This window comes from Trichomonas vaginalis, chromosome V, assembly GCF_026262505.1.
Source record: "Trichomonas vaginalis G3 chromosome V, whole genome shotgun sequence".
Taxonomy (NCBI): Eukaryota; Parabasalia; order Trichomonadida; family Trichomonadidae; genus Trichomonas; species Trichomonas vaginalis.
In genome coordinates, this window is record NC_067207.1 from 7,262,718 (window position 1) to 7,286,972 (window position 24,255).

Below are 24,255 nucleotides of genomic sequence, written 5' to 3' on the forward strand. Positions count from 1 at the left end.
AATTTGTCATTGCTTATATAAAAATGATTAAATTTGTGTCTTTTTTAATTTTTTACACAATATACTTAAAATACTATTTTCAACATTTTTTAAAATAAAAATTTTAAAATAATCTCTAAGAAAAAATTCTATTTGTGTTATTGTTACATTCATAACATCATCTAGAGTGATATAAACTAAGTATCAATATTTTGAAATTGAACACGCCAAAAATTTGATAATCCACATTCAATATTTTGTAAGTGGCGTACTTTTTGAATACTCGCCATACGCCTTGGAGTTCTCAATTTTGAATTCGCCTTTATTTGGGCGACCTCAGAAAAATACGCCATTAAGAAAATATTGTATGAGATTTTAAATTTGAACACGCTCTACCTTAAGGAATTAAATTTATTAAGATATATTTACATATAATAAACGAGTGCTTAAAAAATGTATTTAATCGCTTATGTAAGTTCCAAAAAAATCACGAAAATAAAAAAATCAAGATTAAAATTTTATTTTTAATTTTTGAATTTCTCAAATGGCGAAATTTTTGGGCGAACAAAAAAAATGTACGCCCGGTCAAATGGCGTAATTAGCGCATCCCTAAAGGAAAGCATTTAGGTTTTGTCGTCTTTTCTCAATAGAGAATATAAATAATAATGATTGCATTTACTTGATTTAAATAATATTCATATTTACTAATATATAATATAAATACAGTTTATAATATAGAAACTAAAATAGATCTCAAAAATACTCTGATTTTATCAGAAGAATGAACTGAAGGAAGTTCCCATAAACCAAGATCTCTGTTTGTTAACAATTCGAGTAAGACAACTTGTAATCCCCAAGGAAGAGGAGAGTAAGGAGATCTCCTTATCACAACTGATGCAATCAATTCCTTCAGATTATATCCTTCAATTGTCACTGCATTCATTGAGAAAATTTCAACAATTAACTTTGCAAAGAAATGAGAATTTCTGCTTGGATATCTTAACAAATCACACAACACTTCTATTATGTAATTTGATGTTTCAATGTCACATGAAACTAAAAGATAAAAAATCAAATTAAATATTGGTAAATTCTTGAAATGACATCTTGGAGCTGATCCTTGTCTTGGCGAGAAAGTCAATTCGAAACAACTATCAATGACTTTTGCAATCATTTTCTTGTTGTTTGTTACATAAACTTTGATTGTTTCTAAGTCTTTTACATCGATTTGTTCCGAATCTTGTTCGCTTTCATTTTTATTTTGTTTATCAATCATTTTCTCTAGAATATTCGCAATGTCTTTCGTCAAATACTGCAATGCAGGACTTAATGGATACGATATCTGATGGACATCAGGGATTTTGTCGATTTTCATATCGATTTTCGATGGAGAAATCATTAAAACACCATTTGAAGCAGCACAAAGAATTAAATTCCTCAATTGCGAGAAATTAAATGGCAACAAATTGCAGAAAATAGAAGCAGAACTTGACATGAAATCAGGGAAATCGTGGAGCAAAATCAATACAAATCTCAACAAACTTCGATATAAAATCTGAAATGTTGGAGGTTTGTTGAATTCCGACAAATAAATAACACAAGAAAGCATATCACAAATTAACAATTGCAGCAAAGGCCATGAATAAGTTGCTGTTGCAAGAGAAATAACTAAATTTGGATCTGAAACCAAATCAAACCAAATAAAAGTAAATTTTGGATTGGAAAGAGGTCTTAAATCATGTAATAAATTAACTAAACATGCTAAGTTTGATGGTTCATTTGAACAGAGTTTTATCAAATAGACAAAAGATTTTTTGATGTTTTTGTCATTTGAATTTGAACATAAAACAAAAAGAGAGTTCATTAATGGGTCAATATAATTATTAAAATCAAGAAAACTCTGTATAGATATCATTGTTTTCTTTAATAGAGTGATATTACCTCTTGAAATCAAATAAATAAAGAAATCTCTCGGTGATTTCAAACATGTTTTCAATGATCTGACAATTTGTGTTTCATTTTGAGTTGTTAATGAATGTTCAAACCTTGACAAAGAATTCTGTACATCTAAAAGATTATTAACATCTAAATTGTTTTCTAGATTTATTACATTTTGATTTGAATTCTGTAAAAGTGACAAATTTTGTAAATCAAAGAATTTTTGATAAATTTTTTCTGACAAAGAAAATTCTTCACTTTGTGGATAAAAAATTATCAAAATAACTGTTTGTAAAAAGCAAGAAATATTAAAATAGTTTTTGTTGATGCAGAAATATTCAATAAAATTAGAAATCATCTGAGAAAATTGTGGTGTCAAAACCGTCGAATTCAAAATTTCTGTGAATGTAAAATCAACTTTTTCTATTGTTATTAAATTGCATCTAATAGCTATTTCAATAAAAGAAGGAGGAACTAAAACAGATTTAATAAATTTTGCTGTTTTGTCATAAACTTCTTCATATTTGTTCTTTTTCTCAAATAAATTAGATAAAATTAAACATAATATTTCATTCTCAAATACAGAATTTGTATTTGTAAAATAACCGAAAATAGTATTCAATTTTGTTGAAATTTTTTCAAGATTTTCATTTTCTTCAATTTTTGGAATGTTTTGGAGTAAAAGTGACAATTCAGAAAATCTGTCAATATCTGTTAAACTTCTAATATGATTATTTGATTCAGTTTTCGCTTCATTGATAACTTTTGACAAATAATCGTTCAAATTTGTGTCAAAATTCTGATTTGTCACTTCACTTATGTCATTTTTAATGAAATAACAATTTTTGGTTCTTGAATCAGATTCTAACGTATAAATTACATTTTTGTCACTTTTTGATTCAATTATTTCATCAATTTTACAAATTTCTCTTACGTTTTTGAATGATTTGTTGTGAGAAATCTCTTTAACAATGTTTGTTACCCATTCATTGTTAATATTACAAAAGTGAAGTGACCACTCAGTCATATCACTTTTTTCCTCTTTAAAAATATCTTTAAGAATTTTGAGGAAAACAGTTTTGAATGAGAAATAAAAAGGAAACGTGACAAATGATGCAGAAAACAATTCTGTTGTATAATAAGCCATATTTAACAGTTTTGTTTTTGATTTCACTTGTTTCATGTCAATGGTGATTTGCTCTTTAACCGTTTGTGTTATTGTATCTGATATATTTTGACTGTCACTTTTTATTAGATCAAAAAGTGACAAAATAATTTTTGATTTTATTTTGTAAAAATTATTTTTCAAGTCAGGAAAAACTAAGTTTCCTTCAATCAAAGAAAACAATAAGTTTTGGTCGTAGTCGCAAATCCTGTTTATTTGGCTCTCTGTGAACATCTTTTGTAGTGAAAACGGTTTGATTGAAAAATCAGAATTTTGAGAAACTTTGTCTGGAAAAAGATCCAAAAATTGGTTTATATTTTCTAAGTTTGTTCCGAAATGATTCAAAAGTGACATAACTCTGAATTTTATTGAACCTTTGATACCGGGAATGGCAGCAATCGATGCCAGGATCTGTAGAATTCCACTTGTGAATGGATTTGGAGGATAGAAAAACTTGGATGATTCATAAAAAAGTGACAAAATAAAAGAAATACAAGGATACAACTTTCCAACACTTAGGCAATAGAAAATGAGCTCTTTTATGTTAAGAATGTTGTTTGTAACGCATTTGGTCTGCATTAATGTCAAAATTCCTAAAAATTTTCCTAATAAAATTAATTTTGACTGAAGAATCGAATCGAATTGATTGTTTTCCATTATTATTGTTGTTACTGTGTATGATATAGCATAACAAACAGGTCTTTCAAAGTTATTTTGAAGTACAGACTTAGATAAAGAATCTAATTTGTTTGGATGCTCCGAAATCGCTTGAACTATCTGTAAAGCTATGTAATTTGTTTGGTTGGTGTGTTTTTCTAGTACAGATTGTATCGAATTCGAATCAATAAGCTGTTGAATCGATCTAACAATTTTTGTTGAAGGAACTTTGATTGTACTGAATGCGGAAACATACTTTGACATTGAGATTCCTTCCATTGTTTCAATGAACTCTTGGAATGCAAAAGAATCTATCTTTTTTGACAATTTATTGTATAATTCAGGATTTTTTGCAGCAAAATTGTCAATTTGTAGCAGAGAAGCTGCAAAGAAACAAAAAGAATCCATTAAATTCATGAAATTCTTCACGAAATTGCATGCAAAATCAAAATTTGTTGAATTTTTGAGGCTTTCAGTTATGAAATCAAATATATATGTTATGTGGATCTCTTCAACAAGTTTAGCTTTGATCAAATCAATAATTAACTTAATTAATAACAAATTTTCTTGTTCTTCATGAGAATTGATGTATTTTAGCTCATTCGTAATCAGGAACATCATATATTCATAAAATTGTCTATCATCTTTTTCAGACTTCTTAATTTTTTCAATAATATTATGAGAACCAGTTTCTCCTTTCATATAAGGATTCAAGATTTCTTCAACTGCTTTACGCATTGATTCTGTTACTTTGCATGTTTTGTAACTAAAATCGATCTTTTCTAAGCTTGGTTTCTTTTGAATTAAAGAATTATATTTATCTATTACTTTTTGTCTCAATTGCTTAGTGAAAGTTGAAAACTCGTTTTGCATCTTTAAGAAAAATAGATAAATTATTTCTTCTTGGAAAGAAAAAATTGAGATATCAAAATAATCCAAAAATTCGTCCAATCTTCCTTCATCTATTATCATTTCCATGTATTCCTGTGGTTGTATTAACTGATTCCAGATCGAAACTGATGCAAGTTGAATTGAAAAATTCATATCTTTTTGATTTAACAAAATTGAGATCTTTGACCTTGGTGTTTTTGATACTAATACTTGCATAAGGTTGATGTTGCCCTTTGCATATAAGTAACCAAAGTTTTTCATTTGTTTCGGATCAAATTCCCATAATTCTTGGATTTTGTTGTTATCTTGCTCTTGTGTATATAAGTATGGTAGTAATACATCAATTGCTGCTGTATCATTTGAGTGCATCTTCATCAGAGTAAAAATTATTTTTGATGAATGAGAATTTCCGCAGAAATTGAGGAGTTCTCGAGCTTTCTGAGGATTTATTGAATAAAAGTCTAAAATTATTGTAACAAATTCTGGTGAATCCCAACAGAAACAGTTATTAAATAAATAATTTGGATTTTCTGACCTCGCAATGTAAGATAGGTAGGCAAATTGGGCTTCAGGATGATTCCATTTCTTTAATAAGAAGTTTGTCTCGTATCTGTTTGAGTTTAAAGAAAATAAAAATAATGACAAATTTGAAAAACTGGAATCATTGAGTCTTGATAGCTCAGGAGTATCTAAATCATCATATATATCTTGTACACTTGATTGTTTCTTAATAAAATCAAGGATTTCATGTAAAATATTTTCGATTTCAGGTAAAGATTGAATATATGATGAAAAATCTCGATTATATGATAAAGCAATAAGTAGTAATCCTGGATTAAACTCGTATACCATGCTTTTAATATCTAAAATCGTTTCAATTTTTGTTAATTGATGATGATCATATTCGCTAACGATATCAAGTAGTGAAATTGAGTTGAAATCAAGGTTATTTAGTATAATAAGAGATCTTGTAGTCGTATTAAGTTTCTGTGTAATTTTATTATTTTCAATTTGTAAATCTTCTAATTTGGATAAAAGAAAGTCCGATAAACGTAAGTTCCTTATACTAGAAACACGTGGTATTAATTTGCTCTTCATGTATTCAATTGAAATTGCAGAATGATTTGAGTAACAAGCGGGTATAAGAAGATTTAACGCATTTTCTAATGATATCGATGTGAATACTTTCTTTGGAAAAAATGATATCTTGTTTAAACACGAAAGTGAAATGTCGAAAAAAAATTCTTTTTCGTTAAATAAGGAGATAGCATCATTAATGATCATAAATATGAATTTCATCTGCTTTTCGGATATAGATGCCTTCGAAAGTTGAGCAAATGATTCCAATAAAACTGTTTCATAAGTTTTTTGTGGGAAATGTGATGCAAAACCAAACAGAATTCCCGAAAATTGGTCAAATAACTCTTGTGTCAGTTCCTTTCTTAAATAATTTGTTATTTGTTTAGTTATAATTTCATTCATCCATATAAAAAATTTTAGGGTCTGACACCTCATTTCTAAACTTATTTTTTATTACATATCATGGACCAATAAATGATTTTTGATTTTTTGAAATTTGATATTAGAAAAGTGACAAATGACATATTTGAGCGAATTTGGAAGTGATTTTCCCATATCTAATGGCATAAAGTCTGTCTTTGATAAGTGTAGATCACTCAAAACAGTTACAAGATTTATCAGAACTCTTTTATCTGTTTGCTACGCGTATGAAGATAATTCTTTGCTAATTATCCCTCTTAAATATCTTCAAACATCAAAAGCATGCCGAGAAATCATCGATTATATATCAAATCCACAACAGAAACCATTTTCTGGAATAATTTTTACAAAGTTTCAATGTAAAATCACTGAAATTAGCTCATTACCATCAGATACACCTAAATTCATAGTTGTTCTTGAATCTGGCGAGTATATTACCTACTTAATTAATAATGATGCCGAACCAACAATAGTTTCAAAGAGATTTAGCATTGCTGGCCTTGTTGATACATGCAAAGTCTTTTTCCCATATTTAGCATGTTATGTTAAGGAAAATGACAAGTACAATGTATATGCAGCTTCATTAATTGCTCCTAATTTTACATTAGGAAAACAATGCATTACTAATAAGATTTATCCATTTTACGTTACTTCTCCTTCCGTTTACATCATTAAAGACGATGGATTATACGGTTGTTCTCTCGATGAAACTGGTCAAAGGATCTTTCCTCGAGAACTGTCACTTGTCGTTGAAGCCAAAGGTCTTGTACATATCAGAACCAACAGTGGCTTCTATTTATACCAGCCAGATACTTCAGAAATTTTAAGAGTTGAAGGAAGAAAAATTACAAGCACAAAATTAGATGAAAAAGCCCGTGAAGCCTCCATTTTATTTGCTATTGGTCCGGTTCTTATCGGTTTGTGCAAGAAATCGATTATTGAATTTGATTTCATTAATGGAAACGTAAAAGCTGAAAAAGAAACCAAAGAAACTGACTCTTGGATACTCAGCCTCGAAGAGAGCTATGGAGCTGTAATGCTTGGCTCTGGAGCTTATTCTTTATCCAGAACAAGCGTTCCTCCAACAATAAATCTCTTCGCAAGTCCGAAAGAGATCAAGGAACAACTTAAGAGAGCAAAGGAAGCAACAGGTACAGTTGCAACTTCAATTATTTTGATGGCAAACAGATCTCCTTATTTAGCAGCTGTTTTAATGAAAGATGAGCTCAAGGCAGAAATAGCTACTGCTCCTCCACCAGGATCATTGCAGGATTTCTTGCGTCCAACACTTATTAAAATTAATAATCTTTTGCAATCAAAACCAGAATAAAATGTTATCTTTCTATAAAGTATAGTTTATATCAATACGATTTATCTTTTGAAAATTCAATAAATTCATGAAAAATTAATAAACATTTAAAACTTATTACATTTGAGTCTTTTAGCTTAAATATAAAAATTCTTTGCATTAATGAAAATGCATTTTATAAAGCGTTTGAATTGAAATGGAGAGAATTTTTATTTGGAATTGAAATAAGCTTTGAGTTAATAAAATAAAAATCAACACTTTTTATTCGTATAAAATTAATAAAGGAAAGAGGGATAGGCAATTTCTTTCTAAACAGGATGAGTTTATTAAATTTCATAACGCCTATTATTCATCTTTTTCGTCTTCTTCCTCATTTTCTTCACTATTTTTATTCTTCTTCTGACTCTTTTGTTTCTTAATTCTCATAGCCATAGCTACTCTTCTTTCGCCAATCATCCTGCGAAGGATTTGTAAGCGATCTGATTTAGACTGTTCATCTTCCTCTGAGATTTCATGGTCAACTTTTTCTGTTTCTGCTTGTAATATTTCGTTTGCCTTATTTCCGGCAGCTTCTGCGAGAGCAGCAGGGATGGATGGCTTAGCAACCTCCTCTGCGGCACGCTGGAAGAGCCATGGCATGATCTGTTGATCGATTTCTCTTTCGACTTCATCATAAAAGTAATTATTAGCGTTAAGTTGTTTGACTACATCATCTGCAAGGTCCCATGTAAAGAATTCTGCATAACCGCGAGCAAGAATCTTAGCTCTGGCAATGAATTGAGCCTCTTCGATCTTCAATTTCTCTTGGACAATGCGTTCCTTCTCGGCAAACTTTTCTGCCTCGATCTTCTCGATATTTGCGACCTTCTCGGCCTCCTTTGCCTCGGCTTGGTTGAAAGCGCGAAGATAACGTGCCATATTGGCGAGTTCTTGTTCCTCGTGGAATTCCATCGAGGCGTCGTGTAGAGCTTTCTGTACTAATGTTGTAACAAATGGCTTAACTTGTTCGTTGAAATCGAAAAGATCTGTGCCTTGTGTTTTTGTTTTGACACTTACAGCAGTAATTGGCGGTGGTTTTCGATGAATAATTTTTGGATCGTTATAAGGATCAGTTTGGACTGCTATTTCTGATTCTTGCTTAACTACAATAATACTATTTTCATCAAAAGCGTCTGTCTGAGCTCCGTTATAACGAAAACCGTCTGGTGGACCATCTTGTTTTACCTCAAAATCTCGTGCTTGAGTCTTTCGACCATATGTAGGTATTGGTTCGATTTTCTCTGTTAATACGTTTCTTCTTTCGTAGGTTGAACCTTTATAAATACGAGGGTCGTGCGCAATATTGCACAACTGCTGAGTTGGTGCTAATGTTTCTCTATATTTAGGGCGATCTTGAACGGGGCGAGCGCTCGCTTGATAGGAGAACGTTCCTTCCATTGATAATAACGTATTTTTTCCAGCTCGATATTTTAGAACTATAAGTTAGTTACGGATATTAGTGATATAGAAAAATGTATATTTTGTTAAATTTCTAGAAAATTCTTTAGATAATTGAACGAAAGCCAAAAATTAAAAGAAAATAGCGAGAAGATATATCATGCAGCCTTTACACATCATCTTGATGCTAGATGCAAAAATATTTGAGCTTAAAATGTCTTCGAGGCAGAGTTTTGATTTGAAATCAATCCATCATAAAAAATTGAGAGGAAATTTTAAATATCATTTTATTATGCATGAATAATAGAACGATATTGATTTTTTTGGAAAATTTATTAAAAAGTGTCAAAAATGACATTTGTATCCCAAATCGAGCTAAATAATGATCTATGCACTTCTCAAATTAGTAAACATGATATTGACAATGTAAATGTCGATTTAACCCAAGTAGGAAACCCATATGAATACATCAGATTTAAAATTTGTGGGAAAGTCAATGGAAAAGAAGTTGTTCTTACTCCCCATGGAGGCTGGTACATTATGAATCTTAAAACTTCACAATTATTTGAATGCATCGCAGCAAGTTATAATTGTGAATATATTTATTTAAAAATGGACAGAAAAATGCTTCCAGGAGGTACCTGGGTTTCAGATGCATCTAGAAGAAGTATCAAATATAACAATATGGATTCAGGTTTTTATATGAATTATTTTCAAAGTAAATTCGATGATGAAGAGCTTAAATTCAAGATTTTAACATTCGAAAAACAATTTAAACGCCTAGTTGAAAGCAATTCTCTTCAACAGAAATTTCAAAATTTTCTTTGGTCCACAAAAATGGAAACAACAGATGAGATCCTCGAATACTTAGAATTTATAGTTCATGAAAGCATTTACAAATTCAAATATGTTTTAAATGGCCAAAACGTTAGAATTTCTACAATTTATGAAAATCTTTTGAATAGAATATTCGGCTTGTCGAACTTATCTTACATAATAAAATCAGATGTGGGATCAGCTTACGAAAATACCGAATCAGGTTCAATAACTGAATGTACTTATTCACTTAGACAATTTTCAAATGGTTTCGCAAAATATATTCCACTATACAAAGAGAAGCTTAATGATACAATTCAAGAAACTAAAAACTTAATTCTTTTGAATAGAAACGAGAAAAACTACGTCAACCAGTTCCTAGGAAGGATTTATACATTAGATAAAGCCAATAGACTTATGAAAGTCAAAAAGAAACGAAACGCATCTGCACATCATAGTAATTACAATTAAGATATCAAAATTTTAATAGTTTGCAAAACAGGTATAATTAGAATTTGGTATTCTCAATTTGAGTCCTTCTGTTTGATAAATTTCTTCGAAAAATCTTATTAAATCACAATATCCGAAATTTTTTGCCAAAAATTTTGGAGCAACTTGTAATTGCTGATTTATTAAGATTCTCTCATTCTATTTCTTATGTTTGGATTAATTTTTTCTTTATGTAAAAGATAATGTTGTTTGCTTCTTCTTTTTGTTTTTATCTTTTTGCATATTCTGCATTATTTCATTGGTTGCAGCTTTGAGTTCAGGAGAAACTTCAACGCGAGTTGGTGGAGGTAAAGATTCTTTTGTATTCTCAGCTTTCAAGCCATATTTACCTCCAGCAAACTCTTTCACCATCTTTTCAACGCCAAGAATGTCAACTGGATCTGAATATGTCTTGCGAGATAAATTTTGTAGAACATCATCTTTCTTATGACCGCGAGCAACTGCAATGCATAACAAAACTCCAGCATAAACAGCAGGACGTTGTAAACCAATATCATCTGGATCTCTTTCTTTGAGACCATTGTAAATTTCATTCGCAGTTGTAGCATAGCGTGTGGGTAGATTGCACTCCTCGGCTAATGAAGTAAATGAGATATTTATTAGTACGTTTAGCAATGTTCTGATTTCGTTTACCGATTTTATAAACATTTTCATGTTTTGTCCGCTAGTTTGAAGAAGATTTTGCAAAATTGTATCATTCATAACACCTAGAGAGATAGCGGCCATGCCAACACAGCTCCCTCCGTTTGGGGTAATTTGATAATTTGATTTCAACCTTGTATATAGATCAAGTGCTTTATCTGCAACTTTAATTGATGTTTCTAAATCTGGAAATCTAGCATTTTTAACAAATGGTGCTATAAATGTTTTTGGATTTAAACTCATATTTTGGCGCCAAAATTAAAAATGGCAATTTTTTGATGTTTAATGGATAATTGTAATAAACAACTCATAGAAATAATGGTTTCAATGATAAGCATGCAATTTAAAACATAATTTTTAAAAAATAAAATTTAGCTAAATAGAAAACCGATAAATAAGTGTTTACAAAGTAAAGTGAGTATGTAGAGCTAAAACCCGGCTGGTTTTGACTTGAACAAAGGAATAAAATGGTTAGATTTATTAATGCTTTTTAATACTTGGAATTTCTAGTATCTGATGCTACAAATGATTACAAAATGGATATTCAATTATTCAATAATTCAATCTCTTTTTCATTGATTATTGACCATCAAGATATGCTGTATAAGATAGACTCTCTATAATTCCTTTGTGATTTATGATCAGAAATGCAGGCTTGAATTCTAAATTTTTGTAATTATTGTTATTAAGGTTGCATGTGAAGCCTTTTGTATAATTTAATACCTGACCCATGTCCTCGAACCCTTCGAGATTTATGTATTTTGAAGGTAGTTGAATATCATCTGCTTGGAATAAGATATCTTCAATAATATAAAGATTATTATCGTATAGTAATTTATATGGAGCTAATTTAGATCGAGTCGGTAAACTCTCGACACAATAGTATGGCTTTTGTTTTGCATAGTTTGTGCTAGCCATTAAAAAATAATAAAAAATCCAACTAAAATTTGTAAAAAAAAAACTGAAAATTTGGACAGCCCTTATGATTTGGGAGGTGCATATATATAAGCCATGTAAATTTTGCACCAAATTTACCCTGTATAATATTACTTGTAATAACTTTGGTGGGCTCAAAATGCAGAAGTTGTTTTGATCATCAACTACTTCCATAATAGTATTTTCGGAATGTAATCTGAGTGTTTATAGATTTATTGAACCTCTTGATTTCATGCAATTCAAAAAAAAAAATTCAATAAAATTATAAAAACAAGTTTTATGAGAATGATATTAAAATATACATACAAAATAGAATTATATGTGTGTTTTGATTCTTATTCTTCAACAAGGGTAACAAATTCACTGATTTCTTCTCCACAAATAGGGCAAATTTTTTCGGCGGCATCATCTTCAGTCCAACATTCAGCGCAGCCAACAGGACGGTGGCAAGGGTATCCAAAAACAGTAGCATGATTGCCGCACGGACAAATTGGGAGATTCTTTAGCTTTAAATTGAGATATTTATCAAACTTCCTGAATAATCTTGAATCCATTAACATTGGATGAGCTTGGTACTGAATATTGAAATTATTTTTATTGAATTCATTTTTAATTTCAGTAATATATTGCGATGATTCTTTCTCTGCTTCCACGATAAGCTTTGTCTTATTTTGTTGGTTCATATTAAGATTGATTGCTGCGTTTCCACGTTCATAAATGGTAATAAATAGTGTACAGAGTGAGTTTATTGTTTTTTGTAGCTCGTCAAAAACACTCTGGTCTGTTTCTGCCTTTTTGACTAAGTCTATTGACTTTTTTAATACACTTGAAAAATACGGCTGTTTTTCAACTTTATCTAAGTTTTCGAGATTGGTTAAGCATCTTTTTCGAGCAAATTCGAACTTTGGTGAGCTTTTGTAGATTAGAAAACTGTTCACATTTCGCAAATAAATATTGCAGAATCTGCCTAGCTTATCAAGATTGAAATTGATCTCCTGAGATGACGTGCCACCAAAAATGTAATTATCGCAAACACTATAGAGATCATTAGCATCATAGTCAAAATCTTCCATTTTCAGATTTGTTTGATATGATCTGAAATCTGAAATTTTTTATGTAAGAATCAAATAGTACTAAAAAATAAAAACATCTTTATTAGAAAAACTCTCTAATGATTATAATTCTATTTGATGAATATTTGATATGACTATTTTAGAGATGAAATTCAATGTCATTCCCCATATGAGCTAAAGTATTCCGTGATGGATGGATATTTCTTAAAAATCAGAATGAATTAAACAAATACAATGGTAAATATATTTAATTAACAACAAAGATCAAACAATATATAAACAATCAACGCTACATATCAGCAATAATTTCATAAACGCTAGAAATTCTATAGGATTTTGTCAAAACATTCATAATTGTAAATAATTCCTTGTCATTTTTGTCATCATACCAGCTTGTAATTGGGATGGCATTATATGGTTGTAAGATGTAAGCCATCGGTGAATTATCAATAATAATTGTCTTTTTGAGATCTCTGCCAATCTTAGAAAGATCTTTAACGTGAGACCCGCCAAGATCCGAGCAACTCTCTCTATACAACCTATATTTAATATTTTTATCTGGGTCAATTTGATCGACAACGAGATCGGCGTAAAACTTTGTTGATGCTGTAAATAAAACTAATTCATAAAGCTCTCCAAGGGTTTTCAAGAAATCCTCGGCCCCAGGACGGACGCAAACATAAATGCCTAAACAATTGGCATCTACACCTATCTGAAAAGAAAAGTCTGCATTAGGTACTGCAATGAATGATGAATGAACTAGGGTTTCGTCTAAATCTAGGACTAATGTAATTTTCCCAGAATCAGATTGCAGCATTTGTGGTAAAAGAATATCATTTCCGTTCTGGATTGAATAAGAAGGAACGGGTTCCTTTTTAACTTCTTCCTCTTCAACCTTTACACTTCGACAACATTTTTTTCGAACTTTAGGTTCTTCGGTAGCGATGTGTGGGCCTTTCTGATCATTAACTATTTGTAATGATTCCATAGTAAATTTAGGTTGTTGTCCGGGTTTATTTGGATCTGGTGCTGAAGCAATGGGGGATTCTCCAGTTTTACGCATTTCTTCCTCAAACTTCTGTAGTACATCATTTCCTATTTGAATAACTTTTGTTTGGTGTTTGTTTTTACCTTTAGATTCATTATTACTCATAAAAAATTAAAAAAACGAACGTGTTTTTGACAATTTGAATGGAAAAATTTGGATTGATTTTTGTATTCCTTACAGTTCTGAGACTTTAATGCATTTACAGAGATAGACTATAAAATGCATTATCCAATAGCAAGAAATGAATTTTGACGAAATCTAAACTTTGTTAGCTTTATAGCATGTTGATTGACAAATGTTTTATTTAAAATCAAGATGTGCAATTGAAACGAGATATTTTCTAAGAATAACTTTAAATTTCTCTGAGCAATTCACAAGAAATCATTGAAAATATTGCAGCAAAACGCTAGAATGCATATTAAATTCGATCTCAATTATATACATATCTGGTCTGAATAGAGTCATTTCACCCAATACTTCATATTCAAGAATCTTGGAAATTTGCTATTACACTTAATATTTTTAAATAAAATTGTTTTATTCGATATTTTATGGCTGAATTTCCAAAATTATGATAAAATTCGAATGAAAATTCATTTTCAAATTTGATTGAAGAATAGTGTTCGAAGAATTAATGTACTACATTAGAATAGAAAATATATCGATTATTTAATATGAAATCGGGGAGAAATCTCATGAAATAAATGAGATATATTTGAAAATATATTAAAAAAGCAATGCAATGTAAAAGAAAATATTATATGAGGTTTAATATCACATAAGCATGATATTGTCCACCAATATCATTGCTTCATTATCAAATTCGTTAGTTCCTGGCGGCTCTCAGATAATGAAGGGGAAATGTTATTATTCCCTTTCATTGGGGAAGCAAATAGACTTTTTGGTGTTTCAATCCATGGAGAAACGAGTCCCATCCTGCTGATAGGAGATTGAAGAGTAAATGGGCTTCCGTTTGGAGCTAATGGAGAAATCAAACCAATTGTACCTAATGGTGTGAATGAGCGTTGAGTCCAGGATTGATCATCATCTGGAAGTAAAGATGGCCTTGGCATATCTTCGGCAGACTTTGGAACGAACTTAACTGATTTCTGTGATTCTGGTGTCATCATTTGAGAGCGTTTGCAAAGAGTTGAATTCCATCGATTTTTAATTGAGTTATCTGAACGATGTGGCATTAAGGAAGCAATTTTAACCCACTTATTTCCGAACTGTGAATGTAATTCCATGAGTCGTAGGTCTTCTTCTGGGGACCATGGCCCTCTGTTGATGTCAGGATCAAGATGGTTAATCCATCTTTCACGACATTGTTTGCCAATGCGTCCTGGTAATAATTCGGCCAATTTTGTCCAGCTTTTTGTTCCTTTTTGCTTCACAAAATTAATAATAGTTTCATCTTCTTGACGAGTCCATGATCCCTTCATTAAAGTAGGATCAAGTACTTTAGTCCAACGTTCCAAGATCTGCTGCGAAGACTTACCGTGAAAATGCTTGGCTATCTCGTTCCAATTGACTTTATCTTGTCCTTGAACAAGACTTGTAAGCTCAGCATCTTCTTCCGGAGTCCATTTTTGGAATTTTGTTGATACATTGTTACGTTGTCTAGTCCTAGTGGGCGCCATTGGTGCAGATGAAGTCACAGACATGAACACTGATGAATTCGGTCACTAAAAAAAATATTTTTTTTCAATATTGACCGTTTATTACCGTATTCTTCCTATGAATTTTTTTTACAGGCGTCAAAAATTTTCTCACTGGGTTTTCGTCTATCAATCCCAGCTCATTATATACGCAACCAATCAAAAATCTGATATGGGAGTCCAAGGCTAACTTTTTGTTGTCTACCTAATAAAAGAGGAAGCAGCATTAGTGAGAATAATCGCAAATATTCAATTTAAATTATCTTTTTATTCTTAATTTAAAGTGACAAAAAGAATAAAAAACCTATTCTAAGGCATGTTGTTATGTAAATGAGACTAGACATCATATTTTATGTTATGAAAAAAAATATTTAGAATTTTAGAACAAAATAAATAGAAAAAATAGCATAACTTATGGATGTGCGTATATTAAATGTAATAAATTAAGAGAAATTATTTTTGGCGCCAAAATTATTCGTTAACTCTCAAATTTTTCTGAGTCAATAAGCCGCCAAAAAAGTGTCATTTCTTTATAGGAAAGGAAACCTATTTGACGAACAATCCGGACACTAGTGCCTCAGCGAATTTCCCCAAACCCACCAATCCCCTCCCTGCTGTTGTGCACCATCGATGGAAAGTAAGTCATCAATAGTCTCTTTTCCTTGGACTTGAAATGTAAATCTCGGACGAAAGTAAGTCTGACTTGAAATGTAAGTCTCGGACGAAAGTAAGTCTGACTTGAAATGTAAGTCTCGGACGAAAGTAAGTCTGACTTGAAATGTAAGTTTCGGACGAAAGTAGTTAGTATACAAGTCATGGGTACGGCGGCACTGCGTTCCACCTTACCCAATACTTGTGAATTTGACACTTTACAAAGCCGCCAACCACTTCACTTCACTAACGAACTCACTAATGTAAAAATAAACGTTCTCACTATCGTTCTCACTAACGACTTCACTAATGTTCTCATAAATTTTCCTCAATATCTTCATCATCAGTGTTAACCCTATTGTAGTCATACTTGAAGCCATAAACTTTCTCTAACTTCTTAACGTACAATTTACATAACTTACCTTCGTCATCGTATGGTTTAATGATATAACTATTTCTATCTTTATACACAGTCAATGAAAAGTCAACTGGTCTCGGATGTATTTGAAAGAACATGTTATGCTCAGGAAGGAAGAATAAATGTTTAAATGTATGTTTGTTATACTGTGGAATTCGAATGAGTTGCTTTTGTTCTGTCATTTACATCCAAATAAAAATTTTCAGTAAAAATAAACTTAAAAATTAATGATATCACCACCCTCACATGTATGAAACATAAGCGTTCTCACGGGCTTCGCCCTCACCGCTTTGCGGTCTATCTAACTTCTTTCTTATATCATCTATACGCTTCAAAATGTCTGAACAATTGCTAACATCTTCTACAACAGTTATTTCATCATGAATGACCTTCAAGAACAAGCTCATTTAATATGCTATTAAAATCATCTCAATAATGAGTCCATCCTTTCCATCTTTAGGTAGCACAACATCTTTCATTGAAGAAGGTTCGACAAGTCTTATGTTAAACTTACTGACAAAGTTTGTTATACTATAATGCTTTGGCGGCGAATACATATAGTTTGAAAGACATAATATAGATTCTTAAGCAAATTCACTTATACTTGATTTTATAACAATGTTCTCACGAGACCAAATACCACCAATTGACAATCTTGTAAGCAATCCTGCTGAACCTTCTACTGTAAACGTCGATGGTAACATTCCACGAAGGTCATCTATTGACATCGTTGAGTCACTGAATTTAAAGATTTTCTTAAAGCAATCGTCATTATCTAACCATGCAATAGCTTTGAAGTTTTCATTCGAATATACATCTGCTTCATTAAATGTAAATCCTGACTTCTTTGCAGAGACGACTTTAAAATCTATTGAGTTTGTTTCAAAATTATATGCTATGGTAACTTCTGAAGGTAATGGATGCCCTTTCGCAGTCAGTTGTTGAGTATATAAGAATTTCCGAAAAAGTGACACCCAAAAAGTGACACTTTCAATAGGGAGTAACACTTAAAAAGTGACAATTTAAAATTCACAATAAATAAAAATAATAAATTTTTAGTATATTAAATTATTCTTTTCTTTGAAATCCTCTAAAAATTCTTCGAAATGTTCTAAAATATAATCTGGAGAATTATAACAAAATTCATTAATTTCTAACATATACGTATCTAACAATTCATTTGGAATTTCAAACGATCTTAAATATGTAATTGAATTTTGTATCTTCTCATTTATTTGAGAAAGTTTTTCTTCAGCATTTTCCAATAAAAATCTTAATGGATTCAAATTGGCTTCTTGATTCTGAACAAAATTTAATACTTGGTATAAACGTGATTGAACTTCTCTTTTCAATTTTGTTTTATAATCTGTCAATCGAGGCTCGCGAATTCTAATTGAAGGAATAAAACCTGTTTGAAGTAAATCGTTTTTAATACGATAAAAGTAATTGGGTGCAACTTCTTCTAAAAGATTTTTGACAAAAACATCAATTCTTTGATTTTTAACGCAGCCAAAATCGTGATATTTTATCTTTTTAAATAAAGATTCAGAAACGTTATTCACAACGGTTAATTCATTTGGTCTGGCAGCGGCTATCCACATCATAGCCAACAATTCCTTATACAAAATTCAAAAACTTGGGTGCAATCAGAACTGATTGCACCCAAGTTTTTGAACTTTCTTGAGGGAATTAAAGGGTGAGAGATTTATAGTCTATCTATATATCTCCCACCCTCTAATTCCCTCCCTGACAGCGGGAAACTTTGTCTGAATGTTAAACTATTCAGACAAAGTTTCCCACTGTTTGCGAAGGAATTGTTGGCTATGATGTACTGATTCATGATCAGTACATCATAGCCAACAATTCCTTATATAAAGTTCAAAAACTTGGGTGCAATCAGAACTGATTGCACCCAAGTTTTTGAACTTTCTTGAGGGAATGGAAGAGTAAGAGGTATACATTATGAATATATACCTCTTACCCTTCCATTCCCTCTCTGACAGCGGGAAACTTTGTCTGAATGTTAAACTATTCAGACAAAGTTTCCCGCTGTCAGCGAAAGAATTGTTCCATCTGGTGCATAGAGTGTGAATCTATGCACCAAATGGAGCAAGTCCCTCGCGAAATTGCCAAAACTTGCGTCGCATTTCAAAGATTGCGACCCAAATTTTGGCGATTTCTAGTAGAGATGGAGTATTTTGAGTCACTGACCTATATGCAGTGGCTCAAAGGGCTCCATCTCTACTTTGAAGCAAGGAAACTTTCCTCGAAATTTTGATAATTTGAAGAAAGTTTTCAAGCAATTAACAAAGGATTACTCGCTATGAGGTAAAAATTCTAGATTTTCACCTCATAGCGAGAGCTTCCCTTTCATTGCTTGAAAACTTTCCCCAGCTTCAAAATTGGGGAAAGGGCTGTAAAGTCGACTCCGATACCAGCAGGTACCAGAGTATTTAAAAGAGAAGCCCTCGTACGAGTTTCTATGAAGACCTTCTCATTCAAGAAGATCTTAATAGAAAATCGTACGAGGGCATTGGAAACTCGCGTCTGGTACATGTTGTACCAGAGTGTTTGAGATTTGAAGACTCTGGTACTAACATGTACCAGAATTTATGATGAATTTAAGATGGACCATTATAAAATGGTAGCGGTTTGTTTCAAAAAAAATTAGATGAGATTTGCATAGATATAGATTATATGATTTATACATATGAAAAATAATATATAAAAATATAATTTTGAGATAATTATGTAAATAATATTTTAAATATTTGAATTTGAGGTATAATTTTATAGTAAAATATATTATAAAGAGTATTTATATAAATATTGTAAAATAATATAAGTAATAAAAATTGAGACCCCCTCCCTGTTTTTGATGTTTTGTCACTTTTTCGGTAATTCTTATTGTTTCAAAATCTATTGAGTTTGTTTCAAAATTATATGCTATGGTAACTTCTGAAGGTAATGGATGCCCTTCCGCAGTCAGTTGTTCTCTCACTACCGTTTGAAGCTTTGTATTAAAAACTTTCATGTCATCTCCTGTATCTAAGTTCACATACACAGCAACAGGGAAACTATCTTGCTTCTTTGTTTCATCATTATATCTCAAAACATTAAAGTTCTTCAATAATATTGTTCTTCCTGCTGGAATACTTCGAACCTGTCTGATTTCAATAGCTTTCTCACCTCCTACATACTCTACCCAGTGTCTTGGATATTCATAAGTATACTGACTTTCTTGAATTTTGGTTGGTTTCATCATAACGTGTTCATAGTATATCTTTATACTCTTGTCAGTTAGACTCGGTGCTATGTTCTGAATATTTCTGACTTGCATTTTTAATGGAGATAAAATGAAGCATTTAATACATGACGTAGATGAAGACATGAATGAAAGCAGTGAAAAGCTCAACAGTTCTCTCATTCTTCCTTTCAGTAAGGACTATGAATTCTGTTCAAATGGTGTGTATTTCTATTGTAGAAAGATGGGTTCAGGTAAGACATTTAATTTAATTCGTCATATACTCATAACAGAGCGTTTAGGAAACGACTCTTACTATGACCAAATCATTATATCAGCAACTTCAGACTCTATGGATTCAACAGCGAAAACATTTATGTCAAAAGTTCAAGCCTCTGTCGTTAAAGTTCCAGACAGTGAACTCATTGAATTTCTTCAACGTTACATTCGACGTAAGAGGAAATATTATGCCATCGTTGAATTTATACAGTCAGGAATACAAAAGACTTCTGAGGAGATGGAAAGAATTATTGACAAACACCACTTACGTCAATACTCAGGAGTATACGATATGAAACGACTTACAAATTACATTCTGTCAAAACTTTCAAAATACCCCTTCAAAAAATATCCTTCAAACACTCTGCTCGTTTGTGACGACTTCGCCGGAAAAGGTTTAGTGTCAAAACCAGACTCACCATTAGCTAACATCATAACTAAAGTCAGACATTACCATTTAACTGTAGCAATACTTATGCAAACATGGAGGTTTTTAGCTTTAAACATAAAACGTCTCATAACTGACTTCGTTATCTTTCAAGGTTTCTCACGCTATGATATTGAACTCATTTGGAAACAGTCAGGTATAACATTACCTTTTGAAGAAATTTGGGAAGCATATAAGTCTCTCATCTCTCCTCGTTCATACCTTGAGATTCATATCATGACTAATACCATTAAAGTCAAAAATATTCCATGGGAACGACCAACATTGTTTTAAAGTTTAACCTTCAATTGACTGATGGTAAACAAATTCCATGCATCTCTGTCGCCATTTCTGTTAATATTTTTGCTGTCATTCATATCATCCACTTCTCCATCCGTTAGCTTTTGAGGATATGTGTTAGAATAGCTGTTCTTAAATGAAGGCTTTTCACCTTTGAGAGCATAAACTCTATAACTTTCTGCATACTTTATGTTTGAACCTCCTGAGCCATCATTGACATAAATTTTTATAGGCTTCCACCCTTTGTTCATGTTCCTGCTTCTTCCCTTAGCTCTTTTGTTCAGTAGTTCTACATCTTTATACACAGCACCTGTCTCAGTGAATTCAACAATATTTTCATTCGTTAGCTTTACATTCAAACCCTTGTCGAGTATATTGTTCATTTCATACATATAAAAGGTTTTTATTCTATATGAAATGAGAAGCAAATCCATCTTAGCTGGTGCCGTTAATGTTCCAATTGAACCAACATCAAATGTTGACTCACGAACGACAAACAATATTGTCATAAAGAACTATAGTTCGGAGTGTTTGAAAGAAAAAGAACCAGAACTTAAGTCGGTGAATTTAAACACAGCTTCAAACGCTAACGCTACATCAGATGTTAAGTTAGAGTATCCACCACTGGACCAAATTCTTTCAAGAGAAGCCAACGACAATCCTTACACAAATGTTCAAACAAATCATTCAGATAACGTAGACCATTACCTTCTTCAGTTATACCAAACAATTTTACTCAAGACGATAAGAAGCTTTTGACAAATCTTATAAGTAAGAACCAAATAATTCTAACAAAGGAGGACCTTGAAAATGTTATATCACGAATAACAGGGAAACAATGTGTCATTGACTATCTCGACCCTGAAATCGAATGCTGTGGTCAAACTCCACTATTCATGAAAATAGGTAACATCCGCATCATTGAAACACCAGGAACTACAGGAGTTGAGTTTAAGTATAAATATTCGAATGAATATACAAAACTTTCAACAGAATATAAACTTTGCTTGAAATATGTTTTAGTAAATTAAAGCAGTCAGGACCTTCGGTCTTGGCGCTTTGCGCCGTCAGTCAAAAAAATTTCAAGTTAGCAATTTGTAATATCTGTCCAAAACTTCTTCAACAGTATCGAACTCATCTTCATAATGCAAACCTAATCTTATTGACTTGTTGCAGTTTTCACTAACACAATATTTTTCTGTTCTCTTGACTGACATAACTAACTCATTTGTTTCATCAAACAGCAACAACCAAAGTTCATGACCTAATACATAACATTCATACTTTATATTTTTAGCTCTGAGTTCTCTTATAAGCTGTTGCATTTAATATTTTCTAAAAAGTCAACTTCAACAGTCATTCGCACTGGTGCCTTCAGTTCTACAGGCTCTCCTTGAAAGTCAACAAGTCTGAATTGCATATCTTTCAAATTATGAGGACTAATGCGAACCCATTTACCTAAATGAGTTGCTATGACAGGAACGTTTGGAATGAACATTGAATTGACTGCATAACAGAAGGATTTATATTCTACTGAACCTTTACTATTAACTCCTGAAATGCCTGTGACATTAGCTATTTTAGACTCAATGTATAAACAATTACCATAACATACGTATGGAACAGATTTCATCTCAATCGTTTTGTCAACACTTTTCAAAGGAAATGTCATATGGTATGCTTCCAGAAGCAATTGAACTCTATGACTCATTCGTGTTATCTTAAACTCCTTCACATAACTGAACTTCAATGTTCCCTCAGAAGAGAGTTCGACATCTATGTTGTCAATAGTTTCTTCATTTATGAGAGTATCTATGACTCCAGCAATTTTATCTATTCTATACCCAGCTCTGTTAGGAAATGTTATAACACTTCTTTTGTCATCTATTTCAATCTCTATGAAATCTGTTTCATCTGTTATGACAAAAGTTGCGATAGTATTGAAGTCAACAACTCTGAAAGCAAGCGCTTCATTCTGAAGACCTAAGTTTGTTTGTAGCTTTACTGTCCCGTATTCGTTTGGGTCTGTACTTTGCAAATAGAACAACATTTTATTCTCATTAAAATATGACTATTGCTGCATATGCGTATGAAACAAATGAAGCAAGAAGAGCACATGAACTAGTAAACGAAAACTCAACTTTAACCATTGAAGGCAATGATTTAGTCATTGACGATGGAAAAACTAAAAAAGTCATTGATTTTGATACTTTTAACACTTATGACCCATTCATTACAACAAGCAAGGTTCCTATCATAAATGATGGAACGGTGCAATATATAAATTCTACAGTAGATGCCTCATTAGTGAAAGTATTAAATGTTCTCATTGAATTGTTAAAGAGCTTTCGATTTGACGACAACATTAAATGCTTAAAGAATTTAGTCATGAATGAGAAACAAATTCTCGGTGTTGCTGGTAGCAGTAATGATGTACACCTTATGACATTAGAATATTATAACGAACATAAAGATGAACTGAAAGGAGAGAAGGGTGACACCGGACCTCAAGGACCACAAGGAATACAAGGAATACAAGGACCTCAAGGCGAAAACGGTTTGGATGGAAAGGATGGAAAGGATGGAAAAACTGCTAAATCATGGATATGGGACCTTATAAATACTGGTTTAACAGCTGCTTCATATGGAGTTCTTCAATACCAAATCGGAAAGATATGGGCAGTACTTGGTGAAGAAGTTTTAGATGACGTTAAAAATGCTTTGAACTTCATTTCAAATGGTTCGGATACTATTAAAACTTTATCTGGTTGGATGCAAGAAACAAGGAGTCAAATAGATACTGTAAGACGTATAGCAAACAATGCACGTACGGGATTGGATACTTTACGAGAATCACAAAATACACTAAAGGAAGCAAATGATATTCTTGGCTCAGTATCAGACATGCATGAAGATTGGCTTAAAGGTATTGACAAATCTTTAAAAAATCACAGTCAGTCTATTGCTGACTACAAGAAAAGTATAGATTTTTTACATAGTGCTATGGACGTACATGATGGAAGTATAAAGAACTTACTTAATGCTAACAATAACTTACCAGGAACTATTAAAGCATTTATAAAGTCCTTTGTAAAACCTGGTGCTCTAACATTTAGGTCTTTGAGAGCAAGAGCATTGAAGTCAAGAGATGCAGAAACTCCAACAGAACCTACAGAAGGAACTGAAACAACAGAAACTCCAGAAGAACCACCAAAACCAACAGCTAATGAAATATTGTTCGAATATTTTCCAAGGTACTCTGTTCTCATTGCATACATTCAAGAAATACTTAAGAAAGCAGACTTGACTTTAGGAGATGATGAAAGTTCTGTATATCTTTCGTTCCGGTTTCAAATAGCAGAACTTTTGAGACAGAT

The 24,255-nt window shown here is 31.8% G+C and overlaps 12 protein-coding genes and 1 pseudogene across 13 annotated transcripts, besides 5 other annotated features; 4 read left to right on the top strand and 9 right to left on the bottom strand.

Moving 5' to 3' along the window:
• Positions 1–706: 706 nt before the first annotated feature.
• Positions 707–6,112, bottom strand: TVAGG3_0293850 (nuclear-transcribed mRNA catabolic process, deadenylation-dependent decay; the record flags this gene model as incomplete). The annotated part of the gene is made up of 1 exon (XM_001302142.1): positions 707–6,112. The coding sequence occupies one exon, from the start codon at positions 6,110–6,112 to the stop codon at positions 707–709; it is 5,406 nt and encodes a 1,801-aa protein (XP_001302143.1).
• Positions 6,113–6,186: 74 nt separating this feature from the next.
• TVAGG3_0293860 (uncharacterized protein) lies at positions 6,187–7,490 on the top strand (the record flags this gene model as incomplete). The annotated part of the gene is made up of 1 exon (XM_001302143.1): positions 6,228–7,460. One exon carries the CDS (start codon positions 6,228–6,230, stop codon positions 7,458–7,460), a length of 1,233 nt encoding a protein of 410 aa, XP_001302144.1.
• Positions 7,491–7,646: 156 nt separating this feature from the next.
• Positions 7,647–8,876, bottom strand: TVAGG3_0293870 (radial spoke protein 3 family; the record flags this gene model as incomplete). The annotated part of the gene is made up of 1 exon (XM_001302144.1): positions 7,785–8,876. One exon carries the CDS (start codon positions 8,874–8,876, stop codon positions 7,785–7,787), a length of 1,092 nt encoding a protein of 363 aa, XP_001302145.1.
• A 351-nt stretch (positions 8,877–9,227) lies between these two features.
• Positions 9,228–10,163, top strand: TVAGG3_0293880 (uncharacterized protein; the record flags this gene model as incomplete). Its single annotated transcript, XM_001302145.1, has 1 exon — positions 9,228–10,163. One exon carries the CDS (start codon positions 9,228–9,230, stop codon positions 10,161–10,163), a length of 936 nt encoding a protein of 311 aa, XP_001302146.1.
• Positions 10,164–10,370: 207 nt separating this feature from the next.
• TVAGG3_0293890 (uncharacterized protein) lies at positions 10,371–11,087 on the bottom strand (the record flags this gene model as incomplete). Its single annotated transcript, XM_001302146.1, has 1 exon — positions 10,371–11,087. The coding sequence occupies one exon, from the start codon at positions 11,085–11,087 to the stop codon at positions 10,371–10,373; it is 717 nt and encodes a 238-aa protein (XP_001302147.1).
• A 137-nt stretch (positions 11,088–11,224) lies between these two features.
• Positions 11,225–11,949, bottom strand: TVAGG3_0293900 (uncharacterized protein; the record flags this gene model as incomplete). The annotated part of the gene is made up of 1 exon (XM_001302147.1): positions 11,424–11,762. One exon carries the CDS (start codon positions 11,760–11,762, stop codon positions 11,424–11,426), a length of 339 nt encoding a protein of 112 aa, XP_001302148.1.
• A 60-nt stretch (positions 11,950–12,009) lies between these two features.
• On the bottom strand, positions 12,010–12,864 carry TVAGG3_0293910 (uncharacterized protein; the record flags this gene model as incomplete). Its single annotated transcript, XM_001302148.1, has 1 exon — positions 12,116–12,853. The coding sequence occupies one exon, from the start codon at positions 12,851–12,853 to the stop codon at positions 12,116–12,118; it is 738 nt and encodes a 245-aa protein (XP_001302149.1).
• A 151-nt stretch (positions 12,865–13,015) lies between these two features.
• Positions 13,016–14,023, bottom strand: TVAGG3_0293920 (phosphoprotein phosphatase protein; the record flags this gene model as incomplete). The annotated part of the gene is made up of 1 exon (XM_001302149.1): positions 13,143–14,006. One exon carries the CDS (start codon positions 14,004–14,006, stop codon positions 13,143–13,145), a length of 864 nt encoding a protein of 287 aa, XP_001302150.1.
• Positions 14,024–14,662: 639 nt separating this feature from the next.
• TVAGG3_0293930 (RNA polymerase II transcription regulator recruiting protein) lies at positions 14,663–15,696 on the bottom strand (the record flags this gene model as incomplete). The annotated part of the gene is made up of 1 exon (XM_001302150.2): positions 14,705–15,565. One exon carries the CDS (start codon positions 15,563–15,565, stop codon positions 14,705–14,707), a length of 861 nt encoding a protein of 286 aa, XP_001302151.1.
• Positions 15,697–16,427: 731 nt separating this feature from the next.
• Positions 16,428–16,888: a terminal%2Cinverted (terminal inverted repeat of Maverick-1C transposon ID:TVAGG3_0293940).
• Positions 16,428–23,305: a mobile genetic element.
• Positions 17,572–17,601: a terminal%2Cinverted (terminal inverted repeat of MuDR-2B_TvMULE3 transposon ID:TVAGG3_0293950).
• Positions 17,572–19,542: a mobile genetic element.
• Positions 19,515–19,542: a terminal%2Cinverted (terminal inverted repeat of MuDR-2B_TvMULE3 transposon ID:TVAGG3_0293950).
• Positions 20,117–20,872, top strand: TVAGG3_0293970 (protein of unknown function, DUF4106 family; the record flags this gene model as incomplete). Its single annotated transcript, XM_051229194.1, has 1 exon — positions 20,117–20,872. The coding sequence occupies one exon, from the start codon at positions 20,117–20,119 to the stop codon at positions 20,870–20,872; it is 756 nt and encodes a 251-aa protein (XP_051098924.1).
• Positions 20,869–21,270, bottom strand: TVAGG3_0293980 (uncharacterized protein; the record flags this gene model as incomplete). The annotated part of the gene is made up of 1 exon (XM_051229195.1): positions 20,869–21,270. One exon carries the CDS (start codon positions 21,268–21,270, stop codon positions 20,869–20,871), a length of 402 nt encoding a protein of 133 aa, XP_051098925.1.
• Positions 21,296–21,909, top strand: TVAGG3_0293990 (annotated as a pseudogene). The gene has a single exon. A coding segment is annotated over exon 1 (614 nt).
• On the bottom strand, positions 22,188–22,928 carry TVAGG3_0294000 (uncharacterized protein; the record flags this gene model as incomplete). The annotated part of the gene is made up of 1 exon (XM_051229196.1): positions 22,188–22,928. One exon carries the CDS (start codon positions 22,926–22,928, stop codon positions 22,188–22,190), a length of 741 nt encoding a protein of 246 aa, XP_051098926.1.
• Positions 23,306–24,255: the final 950 nt, after the last annotated feature.